Source organism: Coregonus lavaretus (genome assembly GCF_964263955.1).
Source record: "Coregonus lavaretus genome assembly, chromosome: 3".
NCBI classification, from domain to species: domain Eukaryota; kingdom Metazoa; phylum Chordata; class Actinopteri; order Salmoniformes; family Salmonidae; genus Coregonus; species Coregonus lavaretus.
In genome coordinates, this window is record NC_139990.1 from 2,121,351 (window position 1) to 2,138,608 (window position 17,258).

The 17,258-nt window shown below is 41.0% G+C and overlaps 2 protein-coding genes across 3 annotated transcripts in view; both read right to left on the reverse strand.

The window, feature by feature from the left end:
* The window catches only part of LOC311125099 (focal adhesion kinase 1-like), a gene marked incomplete at its 5' end in the record, with an annotated part of 1,344,976 nt that overhangs the window by 424,996 nt on the left and 902,722 nt on the right, over positions 1–17,258 (reverse strand). The gene's annotated exons all lie outside the window — the stretch shown is intronic.
* The window catches only part of LOC311110282 (CUB and sushi domain-containing protein 3-like), a gene marked incomplete at its 3' end in the record, with an annotated part of 541,145 nt that overhangs the window by 344,371 nt on the left and 179,516 nt on the right, over positions 1–17,258 (reverse strand). Inside the window, 1 exon segment of the mRNA XM_084152993.1 lies at positions 7,456–7,533. Within this exon segment, the coding sequence (XP_084009119.1) occupies positions 7,456–7,533 (78 nt within the window).

Sequence of the window (17,258 nt, forward strand, 5' to 3'; positions counted from 1 at the left end):
TGGCACTTGCTTTGTATTTATGCAACTTTCAACTTGAAATGTATAATGTACAGCTACAGTATGTCAATGTGAATTGAATACTAAAGTATATTCTTTTCTGTATTTGCAGTTTCACAACATAAACGTTTTCAATACATTCGTTCAAGAAAAGTCACGCCTTGGAAGTTTTATTGAAGACTCAGTTGTTAGCTATCTGTCTAGTTTTGCACGGGAACGCAACTCAAGGGCAGAATAAGGGCAGTAAACTGGATTGATAGTGGGGTAAAATAGAGGGAGATTGTGTCATAGGGCAGTAAACTGGATTGATAGTGGGGTAAAATAGGAGGAGATTGTGTCAGAGGGCAGTAAACTGGATTGATAGTGGGGTAAAATAGGAGGAGATTGTGTCAGAGGTCAGTAAACTGGATTGATAGTGGGATAAAATAGGAGGAGATTGTGTCAGAGGGCAGTAAACTGGATTGATAGTGGGGTAAAATAGAGAGAGATTGTGTCAGAGGGCAGTAAACTGGATTGATAGTGGGGTAAAATAGGAGGAGATTGTGTCAGAGGGCAGTAAACTGGATTGATAGTGGGGTAAAATAGGAGGAGATTGTGTCAGAGGGCAGTAAACTGGATTGAGAGTGGGGCAAAATAGAGAGAGATTGTGTCAGAGGGCAGTAAACTGGATTGATAGTGGGGTAAAATAGAGAGAGATTGTGTCAGAGGGCAGTAAACTGGATTGATAGTGGGGCAAAATAGAGAGAGATTGTGTCAGAGGGCAGTAAACTGGATTGATAGTGGGGTAAAATAGAGGGAGATTGTGTCAGAGGGCAGTAAACTGGATTGATAGTGGGGTAAAATAGAGGGAGATTGTGTCAGAGGGCAGTAAACTGGATTGATAGTGGGGTAAAATAGGAGGAGATTGTGTCAGAGGGCAGTAAACTGGATTGATAGTGGGGTAAAATAGGAGGATATTGTGTCAGAGGGCAGTAAACTGGATTGATAGTGGGGTAAAATAGGAGGAGATTGTGTCAGAGGGCAGTAAACTGGATTGATAGTGGGGCAAAATAGAGAGAGATTGTGTCAGAGGGCAGTAAACTGAATTGATAGTGGGGTAAAATAGGAGGAGATTGTGTCATAGGGCAGTAAACTGGATTGATAGTGGGGTTAAAATAGAGAGAGATTGTGTCCGAGGGCAGTAAACTGGATTGATAGTGGGGCAAAATAGAGAGAGATTGTGTCAGAGGGCAGTAAACTGGATTGATAGTGGGGTAAAATAGGAGGAGATTGTGTCAGAGGGCAGTAAACTGGATTGATAGTGGGGTAAAATAGGAGGAGATTGTGTCAGAGGGCAGTAAACTGGATTGATAGTGGGGCAAAATAGAGAGAGATTGTGTCAGAGGGCAGTAAACTGGATTGATAGTGGGGTAAAATAGGAGGATATTGTGTCAGAGGGCAGTAAACTGGATTGATAGTGGGGTAAAATAGGAGGATATTGTGTCAGAGGGCAGTAAACTGGATTGATAGTGGGGTAAAATAGGAGGAGATTGTGTCAGAGGGCAGTAAACTGGATTGATAGTGGGGTAAAATAGGAGGATATTGTGTCAGAGGGCAGTAAACTGGATTGATAGTGGGGCAAAATAGAGAGAGATTGTGTCAGAGGGCAGTAAACTGGATTGATAGTGGGTTAAAATAGGAGGAGATTGTGTCAGAGGGCAGTAAACTGGATTGATAGTGGGGTAAAATAGGAGGATATTGTGTCAGAGGGCAGTAAACTGGATTGATAGTGGGGTAAAATAGGAGGAGATTGTGTCAGAGGGCAGTAAAATGGATTGATAGTGGGGTAAAATAGAGAGAGATTGTGTCAGAGGGCAGTAAACTGGATTCAAAGCTAGTGTGACGAGTGGCATTACCAATAGACCAGCCAGGCCACACCATATGCTAATGTTTTGTACACTCAGTGTATATTTCTATATGTGAGGTTAAAAGGTGGATGTCTATGTGGGTGGATATGTAATTAGATGTGTATTCTGTAGGCCTATATATAGTCCTTCGACCATTGGATGTATCTGTCATGTGCCATCTGGCCTGGTATAGGCTACAACGTGTTATGCTCAAAGGGCTGTGAACGACTAATTGACCAAATAACGACTTTGTGAATTGTTGATGATGTATGTGTTTATTAACCAGGACATGACGTTAAAAAAGGGCCTAATTTATATTCATTTCCACTATAAATGTTTAGAAGTTACTTCTTAATTATCAGTGTGACTACTGATCTACCTTTTATTATTATGTAACCTCTTGGAGATGATAGTTGGTGCAAAACCTCTGTAAATCAGACCAAAAAGTGTCTAATCTATGATCCTTTAGAGTAGGATAGACCAGACATAACAGGGTCTTTCACTGTTTCTCACATTGACAGTGCTTTAAGAGAGCCCCCCCAGTGCCTAGTTCAGATATTTACTATGGTCAATTAGCGTCGCTTCAGAATTCTGAATAAATGTCCGGTATGTAAACTGGGCGAACATAAAAACAAAATCAGAATGACGCAAACGTTCTGATGTGTAATGGGAAAACAAACAAAACAAATAGATTAATGATTATTGGATACCATTTTAGGAACTACAGACACAAACACAGTTGAGGGGAGGATATGCTTACACTGCTGCCTCCCTCTAGGTCAGCAAGCTGCTCGAGCAAAGCCCAAAATACTCCGTGAAAGTAGTAGTCTGTGTTAGCCAAGAAACAAACCCAAAACACGGACAACACAGAGTACAATTGTCTTCTAAAAAATGATGTCTGTAAAAAAAAATAATGGTGAGAAACGGTTCCCCTTTGGGGATGGATGGGGATTGGAATGCCTAAAAGGGTGAATCTGGGTTTAGAAAACAACAAAGCATTCACCCTGCCACTTGTTTTGGAAAATCAGTCATATGTAAAAGTAAAAAAAATAATATGTAAAAATCCCAGATTGCCCCTTTGCCCCTTTTTGTATTTGTAGAGCACATAAGAGCAGTATCATCTATCTATGGCTAATGTCTTGACGTTATGTCTATCAATGTTATCTTTCAATGTCTGTCAATGTTATCTTTCAATGTCTGTCAATGTTATCTTTCAATGTCTGTCAATGTTATCTTTCAATGTCTGTCAATGTTATCTTTCAATGTCTGTCAATGTTATCTTTCAATGTCTGTCAATGTTATCTTTCAATGTCTGTCAATGTTATCTTTCAATGTCTGTCAATGTTATCTTTCAATGTCTGTCAATGTTATCTTTCAATGTCTGTCAATGTTATCTTTCAATGTCTATCAATGTTATCTTTCAATGTCTGTCAATGTTATCTTTCAATGTCTGTCAATGTTATCTTTCAATGTCTGTCAATGTTATCTTTCAATGTCTGTCAATGTTATCTTTCAATGTCTGTCAATGTTATCTTTCAATGTCTGTCAATGTTATCTTTCAATGTCTATCAATGCTATTTTTCTCCTATGAGCTCATCACAATATGGCCAAAAGAAAACAGTGATGATAAAGAAATGTCAGGAGAATATCTCGTATGATGGATGATGCATGGCACAAGATAAACAGAGGGAGAGACAGAGTTTATCCTTGATGGGTCAACCAACTGTCATTACGTTTCCATCACAGCCTAAACATGCTGGCTTCAGTGGATACAGAGGGCCATTCAGGACTATTCTGCCCTGTCTGCGTCCCAAATGGCACCCTATTCCCTATATAGCGCACTACTTACGGGCCCTGGTCAACAGTAGTGCACTATATAGGGAATAGGGTGCCATTTGGGGCGCAACCCTTCTCTGTATAAGCTTCAGTGTTGGGACGCCGGCTTCCTGTTTCCACCATCCATCACACTGGAAATCAGTTCTAAAACGACAGGCGTCACCACATGACATTTGAGGTGATTTCGGCGTACTCCATCGAGTCCCTTCGCCACCGGAGCAGTTTGTCTGCTATGTTTAGAGACATTGCCTCTTATTTCGACAGAGTCCAGCGAAGTGTGAAACCCAAGGGGGTTTGAGCCTTAGCACCACACTTAGACAGGCTGCCAATGAGCAGTCAGCCACACGTGCACGCAAGCACGTGCACACACACACACACACACACACACATACACACATACACACACACAAAGCCAATCAGCCACCTCACCTGTTACAAATTCCCATTCAGTCTCAGTCCTGTCACATGTTTCACTGTGCAATCATTTTATCATGGACAAACCATGCAGAAAGGCTCCCTAAGGTTCCAGTTCTCATCACACTGCCTGTTTTTTTGATGACTTGATTTGGAGTGAGTGGGAGTCCTTCTCTCGTCAAGTGGAAGGAAGCCACAATTCACTTGGTTTTCTAGTTATTCCAGAGTACTTCTAGGAAGCCCTATATACTGCAGTATGCAGAGGAAGCCCTATATACTGCAGTATGCAGAGGAAGCCCTATATACTGCAGTATGCAGAGGAAGCCCTATATACTGCAGTATGCAGAGGAAGCCCTATATACTGCAGTATGCAGAGGAAGGCCTGCAACTTTGCCAGTGGCGTGCCACAGATGGGTCATTGTAATGTCGCTAACTGGGAATACATGTAAGAACACTTATTCAGTCCATAGGTTGGTTCAGTATGTTAATACACCACAGTCTTTATTTTGCCTGTATACTTACTCTGTGTATAATATTGATGTAAATTAAAGACAAGTAGCATCGGAGATCTGTGTTTTATTCTTTGGGGCTTTCTCAGTTTCGTCATATTTGTATAAATGCATAAATACAGCAAAGTATGTCTCTGTGAATACATTCAAATGGTTGTTCATGCTCTCTTGACGTTCTGGGACACTAATGCGAATGTAATAACATGCAGCATGGCACAGCCCAAAAAACACACGCAAACATAAAAACACCATGCAGTGCTAACATGCCTGAAGAGGACGGCCAATCCTACTGGAGTTTTTCTTACTTTTTCATTCAAAATGTTCACACAATGGACACTTTTTCGCAGTGGCTCTAACATGAAATATGACAGATCAATTTCCTTGCAGACCCTTTATAAAATCATGTAAATATGTACAACAGTATACTGCACTTAACACAGTCTTTGAGGCAGATGCAAAATCCAACTGACAGGTGAATTACTCACATTCAACTTATTAAATATATTTTTGAATACGCAAAGATCCATCCTCCTGACATATACAACTTGATCTACCTATGAATCATAACTGCGTTATACATAGAGCAGTTGATTAGAAGTAAAATATGTAGTTTTTCGCCACTCTGCTCAGTATTAGTGGTTCCAGCTCTTCAAGTTGACAAAAACAAATCTGTCCATTTTGTGAAGAACGTTTGTTCAGTGTAGATGGACAATCAGTAACATAGAACAAGTGGACAACATTCATTGCATGGACGACAAGACTGAACTAATTGTTTTCAAATAAATAAAACGCTTCATAAGAATAAAATGAAACATTCATTAATGCATTCATAAAACATAAAATTAACAGCATTCAATATTTAGTTAATGTTGAAATGCTCTTGAGCATGCCAAGTTCATTATGACAGATAACCATTCCCCAAGTCATGTCAGTCAAAGCAGGAGTGTCACCTGACTAGATACATGTCGTTTCCTAGGTCTTTAGACACCTGCACACTAAAATAATATGCACTTTCTTCCTGAGGATTGCACCAATTTCAGATTCTTCCAAAGTCACAGGGTTTTTAAAAAACGTTTTTACTCTTCCCATTGTATGCGGAGTTAGCGCCCGGATTCGATAATAAGGGAAATTGCATCGACTACCCACTTTATATTACACCTCGGAACAGGCTTTAAGTGATATCAACTCACACACGTGCACAGTAAGGGCAGATCTCAGAGCCTATTATCCCCCAGAACATTATTACATTTACACTCTTATCCAGAACGACTTACAGGAGCAATTAGGGTTAAACGCCTTGCTCAAGGGCACATCGACAGATTGTTTCACCTAGCCGGCTCTGGGATTAGAACCAGCGACCTTTCGGTTACTGGCACAACGCTCTTAACCACTAAGCTACCTGCCGCCCTTACTAACAGTCATTTATCACTAGTCTTCTTAGCCACACAAACAGCTTAATATAACGCGACTCCAGCATTTCTGCTGTTCTCTGTCGTCTCTGACGCACCCATGACTTGGTAGCATCACAGCTGAGCTATGGGTTTGTTGTTAACGTACTGATATACTGTGCTAAAATACAGCTTGCATTATACTGTAACACAGACGGTGCAACCTAGGATGCTGCTGAGAAGGGTCCTTATTGTTTTATACAGAGAATGTCATCGTAACAGAGAATGTCCTCGTAACACAGAGAATGTCCTCGTAACACAGTTGACACACACACACAGTAGTGGAGATTCACAAAGACTTACACAAAATCAAAGCTTGCTTTGATTGGTTGTGCACATCTCTCTTAATTCAGCCTAAGGGTCTGCAAAATGAGGAACTGTTGCTTCACCTGGCTAGTCCGCCATAGTGCCCTACTAAACCAAATAGAACGTGTGTTATTGCTTGTGGAATATCTCGTTGATGGCATGAAGCCAATCATTTGGATTTTGGATTGCGGTGTAACTCTAGGATTGCACACCAACTCAGTGGTCTTGTGATTCATGTCCACCCTGAGATTAGGAGGTTGTGGGTTCGATACCCGGTTGAGACCTCCCAAAAACTCTAAAAATGAAACCAAACGCCTCTCTTCTTGGCACTCAGCATTAACGAGATGGATTGGGGATAAGGCCCTGCGATAGACTAGTGTCCTGTCCAGGGGGTGTACTTGTAGATCAAGCTGCCTCACTACAGAAACAGGAGATAGACTAGTGTCCTGTCCAGGGGGTGTACTTGTAGATCAAGCTGCCTCACTACAGAAACAGGAGATAGACTAGTGTCCTGTCCAGGGGGTGTACTTGTACATCAAGCTGCCTCACTACAGAAACAGGAGATAGACTAGTGTCCTGTCCAGGGGGTATACTTGTACATCAAGCTGCCTCACTACAGAAACAGGAGATAGACTAGTGTCCTGTCCAGGGGGTGTACTTGTACATCAAGCTGCCTCACTACAGAAACAGGAGATAGACTAGTGTCCTGTCCAGGGGGTGTACTTGTACATCAAGCTGCCTCACTACAGAAACAGGAGAAAGTCTTCTGCCATATGGGCTGTTCTGGCTCGGACAAGGCTACCTTTACCCTCCAGGATTGCACAGTGCACATTTGCCATTTTATCATATAGCACAAGGCCATTGGTTATTGATTCAAGGCATGATGGGTGGGTTGGGGGACTGATCATGCATTCAACATCAGCAGGTTACGATGTCCAAACAAAGCAATTACTAAACTACTGAAAACATGAAACACATCGACAAACAAACACGTACAAGCACACACAGGAAAACAGAAATCACCGATTTACCATAACAGAGTAACAAAGGTAGACTCACAGATAGAAAACTTGTTGCTGTTGTCTTTGCCTGGGAATAATTTTACTCCTCTAGATTTAAAGTCTACGGACCTTTTCACTAGTTAAAGGGAAAACAAAAACATGAAATCAGGTGAAACAGGTTCCAAATAAACCGATCAGCATTGAAAACCAAGAAACCCATCCTCCAAGCTTATGGAGAAGAGCACAAATCATAGCAGCAGGTAAAAATAGTCAAAGTATCTTGGCAACAGAAAAAATTAAGATTGTGCAGAGGTAAAATAGCAAAAAAGGAGAAGAACGATATTAATATATGAGTAGCGTACAGGGCTTCTGTTCATTTGTCAACCTTGAAATGATTGGGGGGTTTTGCAGGACAGCAGACCAGAGTGTAGAGCAGCCGATATGGATCAGCCTTTAGCCACAATCCTCAGAGGAGTCTTCAGGGCAGAGGCGGCTGTCAAGGTTTTTTTTTAGCAACAGAATGGCCGATCTGTTATGCCGCAGAACGGCACGCTGGGACATGACAGTGCAGGCGTCAGCTCACACACACACACAAATGCCCACACACACGTACATACAAGCACACGCACAAACGCACGCACACACACACACATCCTGAGCAATAGGATGATTCTCAGGTGTTGTGCTAACGTTAGATGTTCATCACTATTTCATGTAAATTTAGCCCCAATATCTTAGTTGAACAGAAGCCCTGTGAGGAATGACATGTTTAATAATAATAATAATAATAATAATAATAATAATAATAATAATAATAATAATAATAATGTCACTAATAATAATAATAATAATAATAATAATAATAATAATAATAATAATAATAATAATAATAATAATAATAATAATAATGTGATCACATTCAACATGTGTGTAAAAACATCAATCATGATAAATGTTTTATTTTCTGTTTTCCAAAAAGAAACCTTCAAAAAACTGTTGTCAGAACATATGCAATGCTTTTGTTCAGAAAGTGCTCATAGATTCACTGTCAGATATAACATGGGATGATGAAGGATTATATTAGGGTTTGGAAAAAAGGTGAAAAAAGCAAGTGGCATTGTGTAAGGCTGTGGGGGTGCTCTCTCTCTCTCTCCTATAATTTGCGTATTTGAGGGCAACCCTCACAGCCTTACAAAGGGTACACTCGCACACTGACATTGGATTCACTGATTCAGCCTTTCCTTCAAAAAATATGAAAATATACTGTAAACAGATATTAGATCTTCAGTTCAGGATTAACTGAATGACAGAGAATGAGAGGTGCAAAGTTTTTTTTGACAACTGCCAGTTGTACTTCAGGATATTGACATACAGTGGAGGTGGATAAGGTAGAAAATGTTTGCCCACTCTTACAATAGGAAAGATTGCTGTAAACCATTGCATCAAAATCAACATCTTAAACTTTCAGACATCAAAGGTTGTGTAGTTAGGATTATGAGCAGACCAACTCATTATGAACGAGCGTAGAAAGTAACATTACCAGCATGCCACATATGTTCTTGATCGTCTTTTTTGAAAAGTTGAAAGTAAAAAATTGATTAAGATATGCCATACCGTTTTTGGAATGTTGTGCATTTCGGAAATGATAGGTCGACAAATCTGCTCTGTGAGTAAAACTCTAAAATCCTAATGTATTCATGATACCAAGACACCAGATACTGGACAGTTTACTGCAAAGCTTCTGCAGACCTGTGGTTCCCAGCTACTACAAACTCTTCAAAAGTCCAAAGTCCCCAAAAAGTAACTCATGTCAGAAACAGTGTGTACAGCCGAGTTTAACAGAAGATCACTCAAACTGATATTATTGTATATTCAGTAATAGTGGACAGTACCTCTTCCGTATTCAGTAAGAGTGGACAGTACCTCTTCCGTATTCAGTAAGAGTGGACAGTACCTCTTCCGTATTCAGTAATAGTGGACAGTACCTCTTCCATATTCAGTAATAGTGGACAGTACCTCTTCCGTATTCAGTAATAGTGGACAGTACCTCTTCCGTATTCAGTGAGAGTGGACAGTACCTCTTCTGTATTCAGTGAGAGTGGACAGTACCTCTTCCGTATTCAGTAATAGTGGACAGTACCTCTTCAGTATTCAGTAATAGTGGACAGTACCTCTTCCGTATTCAGTGAGAGTGGACAGTACCTCTTCCGTATTCAGTAAGAGTGGACAGTACCTCTTCCGTATTCAGTGAGAGTGGACAGTACCTCTTCAGTATTCAGTAATAGTGGACAGTACCTCTTCCGTATTCAGTAATAGTGGACAGTACCTCTTCCGTATTCAGGAAGAGTGGACAGTACCTCTTCCGTATTCAGTAATAGTGGACAGTACCTCTTCCGTATTTAGGAAGAGTGGACAGTACCTCTTCCGTATTCAGTAAGAGTGGACGGTACCTCTTCTGTACTCAGTAAGAGTGGATGGTACCTCTTCCATTTTCAGGAAGTGGACGGTACCTCTTCCGTATTCAGGAAGTGGACAGTACCTCTTCCATTTTCAGGAAGTGGACAGTTCAAGCAAGTACCCAACATCACTAATAGTTCAGACTTAATTGTAGTTCATCTGTGAGGATCTGCATCTTCATTTACTTCGACGGTCACCGATGAGCACCACTTGAGCAGTATCACTTATGATGCCTTAATGTGTCCTTTCTTGGGACACGCTTAATTTGCGGCGCGATAAATCAGCCAACGAGTTTCTTTGTGCAGATGTGTAAACTATATTAAAGAGAAAAGGCATTCTCAGGCACTATGAGGGACAAATGGCACCTTTAGTCCGACCTTGTTACAGGAGTGGGTCGCAGTTCCGGAGTGACCCCCTAGGTGTCATCCTCCGACAACCATAGGCACCTCCTCACTCACAGTCGGGACTAATTATCTGCCTATTGGTGTCACCTGTGGCTATCTGATTCACCTGTGTATTTATGCCCTCACTTCCCTGTTTTCCCTTGCTCAGTTTTCTCTGCTAGTTCCTTGATGTCAAGCTGTACGTATCAGTGTCGGGTCACGTGACGGAGTTACAGGTAATCGAGAAGTGTTCTCCCTGTGTCATTGTGTTTTTCCAGTCAGAGTTAGTATTTCATATTGTTTGCTGTCAACCTGTTTTTTGGAGACCTATGTGCTCCTCATTTGTTTTCGTGTATAGTCTGTTGTTTTGTATCCTGGCTTTTGGACCACCAGTAAAGATCCTTGTTTCACCATCCTTGCCTACTGTCTACAGTCTATCCTGCACCGCACCTGGGTCACACCTCACACCAACCCTTACACGACCTCTTATTGTACCAAACCTGAATGTTTCATTACTTCCATTTTATGATCCTCAGGTCAGCTTTCTTTCATGAATAGATTCCTTCCCATGCTGTGCCAAATTATCCGAAATTATCCCTATTGATTGATATTTGCCGTTCAGTCGTGACATTTCTCCATTCAGACTGATTAAGAAAGGATTGGCTCGCCGTTGAAGATCTGCTACATACGAGGAGGAAGGCGACCATCTCAACATGCCAACACTGTCCTTCTAATTTAGGTAATTAAAACGTAAGGTGGCTCCAAGGCAATGGGTACCTACCATATCATAGAGCAGGGATCATCAACTAGATTCCAGCCGCGGGCCAATTTTTTGTGTTTCTTGAGTGGATGGTTGGGTGGGTGGGGGGGGGGGGGGTGGGGGGGAACATAATTACTAGACTACAATAATTTGTAGACTGCAAATTGACCGCAAGAAGCCCAAACAGATATGTTTGACTGAAACATAATCATTGAAAACCTTGCTTAATTTTTATACGATCATGTCATGTCTCTTTATTATACATGGGAATACTTGAACAGATTTCTTAAATTAAATTCACTTGGAGCTGATTCCTGTTAGTTTGTTTTTTACAGTCTTTTATGTCCAACAATGAAAATTCCACACAATATACAGTGCCTTCGAAAGTAATCAGAACCCTTGACTTTTTCCACATTTTGTTACGTAACAGCCTTATTCTAAAATGAATTTAAATAAATAAAAATCCTCAGCAAACAGTAAAAGGCAAATGACAGGCCGCTTGGAGTTTGCCAAAATGCACCTAAAGTCTCTCAGACCATGAGAAACAAGATTCTCTGGTCTGATGAAACCAAGATTTAACTATTTGGCCTGAATGCCAAGCGTCACGTCTGGAAGAAACCTGGCACCATCCCTACGGTGAAGCATGGTGGTGGCAGAATCATGCTGTGGGGATATTTTTCAGCGGCAGGGACAGGGAGCCTAGTCAGGATCGAGGGAAAGATGAACGGAGCAAAGTACAGAGAGATCCTTGATGAAAACCTGCTCCAGAGCGTTCAGGACCTCAGACTGGGGCGAAGGTTCACCTTCCAACAAGACAACGACCCTAAGCACACAGCCAAGACAATGCAGGAGTGGCTTCGGGACAAGTCTCTGAATGTCCTTGAGTGGCCCAGCCAGATCCCGGACTTGAACCCGATCGAACATCTGAATCCTGAAACCTGAAAATAGCTGTGCAGCAACGCTCCCCATCCAACCTGACAGAGCTTGAGAGGATCTGCAGAGAGGAATGGGTGAAACTCCCCAAATACAGGTGTGCCAAGCTTGTAGCGTCCTACCCAAGAAGACTTGCGGCTGTACTCACTGCCAAAGGTGCTTCAACAAAGTACTGAGTAAATGTGATATTTCAGTTTTTTATTTTTTATAAATGTGCAAAAATTTCTAAAAACCTGTTTTTGCTTTGGCATTATGGGGTATTGTGTGTAGATTGATGATGGGAAAAACAATTTAATCCATTTTAGAATAAGGCTGTAATGTAACAAAATGTGGAGAAAGTCAAGGGTTCTGGATACTTTCCAAATGCACTGTATATATAGATTCATATGTTAAGAACTTGACAATACAGATTGTACCTTTTAAAGTCTTGGCAAATCTTTATAAAAGTGTTTTACTCAAGACCATTTCAAATTCCATCGTAGACTATCAATGGTTCATAGCTCCGGTGTCCAGTTATTAAGTGGCCCAAACACTATTCATTTCATCATTATACATCTGTGCGCTTGTGGGAATTCTCATGTCACACTGTTAAGAGAGCATTTCAATACTAATTAGACTGCCTTTGGCTCCTTGATTGGGAACCGTACCGGATGCGGGGCAAAAGTGATTGCATACTAAATGACAGATGTTATGGTATAATTAGTTTTTGTAATTAAATCGTGGCACCTGACCCGCTGGTCTTGCTCAGTGCTCGGTCGCCACAGACAGAACAGATTACTGCCATAAATACTAGCTCTTAGAGTTACATAAACATGTCTGTCCTGAACAGTTTATGCATAACATACAGTTCCATATATTCATGTGGAGTTTATGGGAATGGCTTGCCACTCCAAATCACTGAAAAATACACACGATAGGGGTTGAGGGATGTTTATAGATTTTTTGCTGCTTTGTGGCAGAGCAATTTAGTATGGATTTTGCCTTTAATGGTAGCCTATGTACTGTGTTCCTGGATATAATTCCCCCACAAAATGTTTGGAAACAGCTTGATTATTGATTTGATTATTTGCTGACTTTGAGGTCGAATGCAGATCTGATTGTTAAGAGAAGATTATTTATAATCTCAGTTGGCAGCATTCAATCAATCAATGATGAAAAAGATAATGCTCTCAAAGCCTCTGGCTGTCTAAATTGAGAAACGGGACCAGGTTCAAATAAAACAAAATGGATGTCTGGAATAGTGGGGACGTATTAATGGGCCTGATGCTGTAGAAGCAAACACGCTAATAGTAATGGCATTATGATATAGGCCAATGGTTGAAGGATCCAATCTGACAGAAACATAGTGAAGACTTGCCAAATTAATTACTCCCCCGAGACCAATGGTAAATTCTAATTTACATTACTCTGCACTGGCCTGCAGTCTAATGATAGAGGAACAGAGGTGACCATCAAACGCAGGCCTTATCAAAGATGGCATTAGCTCCAGGGGAAGAGTTTGTCTGCGACACCAGTCTTCTGGTCATGAATTAACATGAAGTCCTATTTCTGACTGCACTGCTTAGAGGAGTGGGGAAATGGTCTGAGCAGTGGCAGAGCGCGCTGTGATTGAGTATGATATAACAGGGGCGTTTGGAACATTTTAATTCTAGGGAAGATAAGAGAGATAGAACCCTGGAGGATCACTGATTGGATACATTTTTGACGGTTACTTTATCAAAATCCTGAAGTTGCTTGAAAAGGAACAATTTGGTTTCCAACTCAGATGTGCAGATTCATTGGTAATATGGTATTATAAGGGTCCTGTATACAGTCCCTGTGTATATAAGGGCTGCATAACACATGCATAGGAACTACGTACAGTAGATATCCACATCTAATCTAATCTAAATGTATTCTATCAGGTAGCTACAGTGTCTTCAGAAAGTATTCACACCCCTTGACTTATTCCACATTTTGTTGTGTTACAGTCTGAATTCAACATGGATTAAAATGTTGTTGTTTTTCTCACCCATCTACACACAATACCCCATAATGACAAAGTGAAAACATATTTTTTTTAAATGTTTGCAAATGTATTGAAAATGAAATACAGAAATATCTCATTTACGTAGGTATTCACACCACTGAGTCAATAGATGTAAGAATTACCTTTGGCGGTAAGTCTCTAAGTCTCTAAGAGCTTTGCATACCTGGATTGTACAATATTTACACATTCTTAAAAAAATTATTGAAGTTGGTTGTTGATCATTGCTAGACAGCCATTTTCAAGTCTTGCCATAGATTTAAGTCAAAACTGTAACTAGGCCACTGAGGAACATTCAATGTCATCTTGGTAAGCAACTCCAGTGTATATTTGGCCTTGTGCTTTAGGTTATTGTCCTGTTGAAAGGTACATTTGTCTCCTAGTGTCTGTTGGAAAGCAGACTGAACCAGGTTTTCCTCTTGGATGTTGCCTGTGCTTAGCTCTATTCCATTTATTTTTATTAAACAAACAAAAAACTGCTGATGACAAGCATACCCATAACATGATGCAGCCACCACCATGCTTGAAAATATGAAGAGTGGTACTCAGTGATGTGTTGTGTTGGATTTGCCCCAAACATAATGGTTTGTATTCAGGACATTATGTTAATTTCTTTGCCACATTTTGGCAGTTTTACTTTAGTGCCTTGTTGCAAACAGGATGCATGTTTTGGAATATTTTTATTCTGTACAGGCTTCCTTGTTTTCACTCTGTCATTTAAGTTAGTATTGTGGAGTAACTACAATGTTGTTGATCCATCCTCAGTTCTTTCCTATCACAGCCATTCAACTCTGTAACTGTTTAAAAGTCACCATTGGCCTCATGGTGAAATCCCTGAGCAGTTTCCTTCCTCTCTGGCAACTGAGTTAGGAAGGTCGCCTGCATCTTTGTAGTGACTTGGTGTATTTATACACCATCCCAAAGTATAATTAACAACTTCACCATGCTCAAAGGGATATTCAATGTCTGCTTTCTTTTTAAATAATAGGTGCCCTTCTTTGCGAGGCATTGGAAAACCTCCCTGGTCTTTGTGGTTGAAATCTGTTTTTGAAATTCACTGTTCGACTGAGGGAACCTTACAGATAATTGTATGTGTGGGGTATGGAGATGAGGTAGTCATTCAAAAATCATGTTAAACACTATTATTACACACAGAGTGAGTCCATGCTACTTATTATGTGACTTGTTAAGCACACTTATGGCTGCTGTAACAAAGGGGTCCAATACTCTATTGATTCAAGACGTTTCATCTTTTCATTTTTAATTAACTTGTAAAAAAAATAAAAAAAATGAAAAGCATAATTCCACTTTGACATTATGGGGTATTGTGTGTAGGCAAGTGACAAAAATCTCAATTGAAAACTATTTAAATTCAGGCTGTACCACAACAAAATGTGGAAAGGGGGTGTGAAAACTTTCTGAAGGCACAGTAATGCTGTATGTGAACTCCTTTCTAATAGTGATGAACAGCAGCAAGGCTGCACACATACAAATACAAACATTGTCTGGGTTCAAATTCCCCCTCAAACTTTGATTAAGGTGAGACGTGGTGTCTTCCATTGCATTGCTTATCAGAGGCTGCCTTCAAAAGAGCCCCAGCAGCATTGCCAATAACAGCTTCAATTCGACCGCCACCGACTTCCTATGAGAGATGAGCTGCATTGACAGGGAGCGCAACAGCTGGCTAATGTCAATAACTGGTTCAATCAGAGATGTGAACGTGCTTTTTCTGATGGGATTTCTTTCAGACAGATCCGTTGGGTAAATTGGATTTTGGGGTGGTTTTGGTGTCCTAAAGTGCTTTGAAGCTGAGCTGCTTGTTGTTCACCAGGTGGTTTGAAGCTGAGCTGCTTGTTGTTCACCAGGTGGTTTGAAGCTGAGCTGCTTGTTGTTCACCAGATGGTTTGAAGCTGAGCTGCTTGTTGTTCACCAGGTGGTTTGAAGCTGAGCTGCTTGTTGTTCACCAGGTGGTTTGAAGCTGAGCTGCTTGTTGTTCACCAGGTGGTTTGAAGCTGAGCTGCTTGTTGTTCACCAGGTGGTTTGAAGCTGAGCTGCTTGTTGTTCACCAGGTGGTTTGAAGCTGAGCTGCTTGTTGTTCACCAGGTGGTTTGAAGCTGAGCTGCTTGTTGTTCACCAGGTGGTGTGAAGCTGAGCTGCTTGTTGTTCACCAGGTGGTTTGAAGCTGAGCTGCTTGTTGTTCACCAGGTGGTTTGAAGCTGAGCTGCTTGTTGTTCACCAGGTGGTTTGAAGCTGAGCTGCTTGTTGTTCACCAGGTGGTTTGAAGCTGAGCTGCTTGTTGTTCACCAGGTGGTTTGAAGCTGAGCTGCTTGTTGTTCACCAGGTGGTTTGAAGCTGAGCTGCTTGTTGTTCACCAGGTGGTGTGAAGCTGAGCTGCTTGTTGTTCACCAGGTGGTGTGAAGCTGAGCTGCTTGTTGTTCACCAGGTGGTGTAAAGCTGAGCTGCTTGTTGTTCACCAGGTGGTGTGAAGCTGAGCTGCTTGTTGTTCACCAGGTGGTTTGAAGCTGAACTGCTTGTTGTTCACCGGGTGGTTTGTACCAGTTAGGCCACTAAGAGGGGAAGTCACAGGGCCGTTCTCAAGGGGAATATATCCCTCGGCAGACATCAACGGCAGACATGAAGATCAAATCTCTATCTTCTTGCTGACCAATCTCTCCTGGCTTTTTACCTCTGCCAAGTGCAATAAATGTGTTAAACTTGTCAAATATTGTGTATTTTAGTTGAGGTTTGTCCATTTTAAAGACATTTTAAATCCACTACTGTTCCTGGCACCAAGCCAGAAAATAAATGAGGTTCTACAGTCCTTTTCGTTGAGAATATCCATAATAAGTTGTGTTTAATAAAAAAAGTCCCCGACGTGTGACACTTTGTATACCAACGTCCAATGAATAGCTCATTAGTAGGGTATTAGAAAAATGGTTCGCTAACTATTTACAAACATTAGTAAGTGATGAGAAAATAATGTATTCATACCCTCTCCTTTCTTTGCATACAGACGTTGTCTTTTCTGAGGATGTGAAAAGTGCTTGAACTTTAACATTGTCCTCTAGAGAGGTGTCAGGGACAGAAATAAACCCAATCAGATGCACTGAGCTCTTCCCTGACTGCAGATGTCCATCTGTTTCAGAGTGGGTTTAACCCAGCGGTTCACAAACGAGGGGTCACAACCCCATGTGGGGTCGCCCAATATGTAAATGGCTCGTGGGAAAATTAAAAAAAATCCCCAAAAATGAAATTACTAATATTTTCTACAAATCTCAAAGGGAATACCCTGCTGTCTCCTT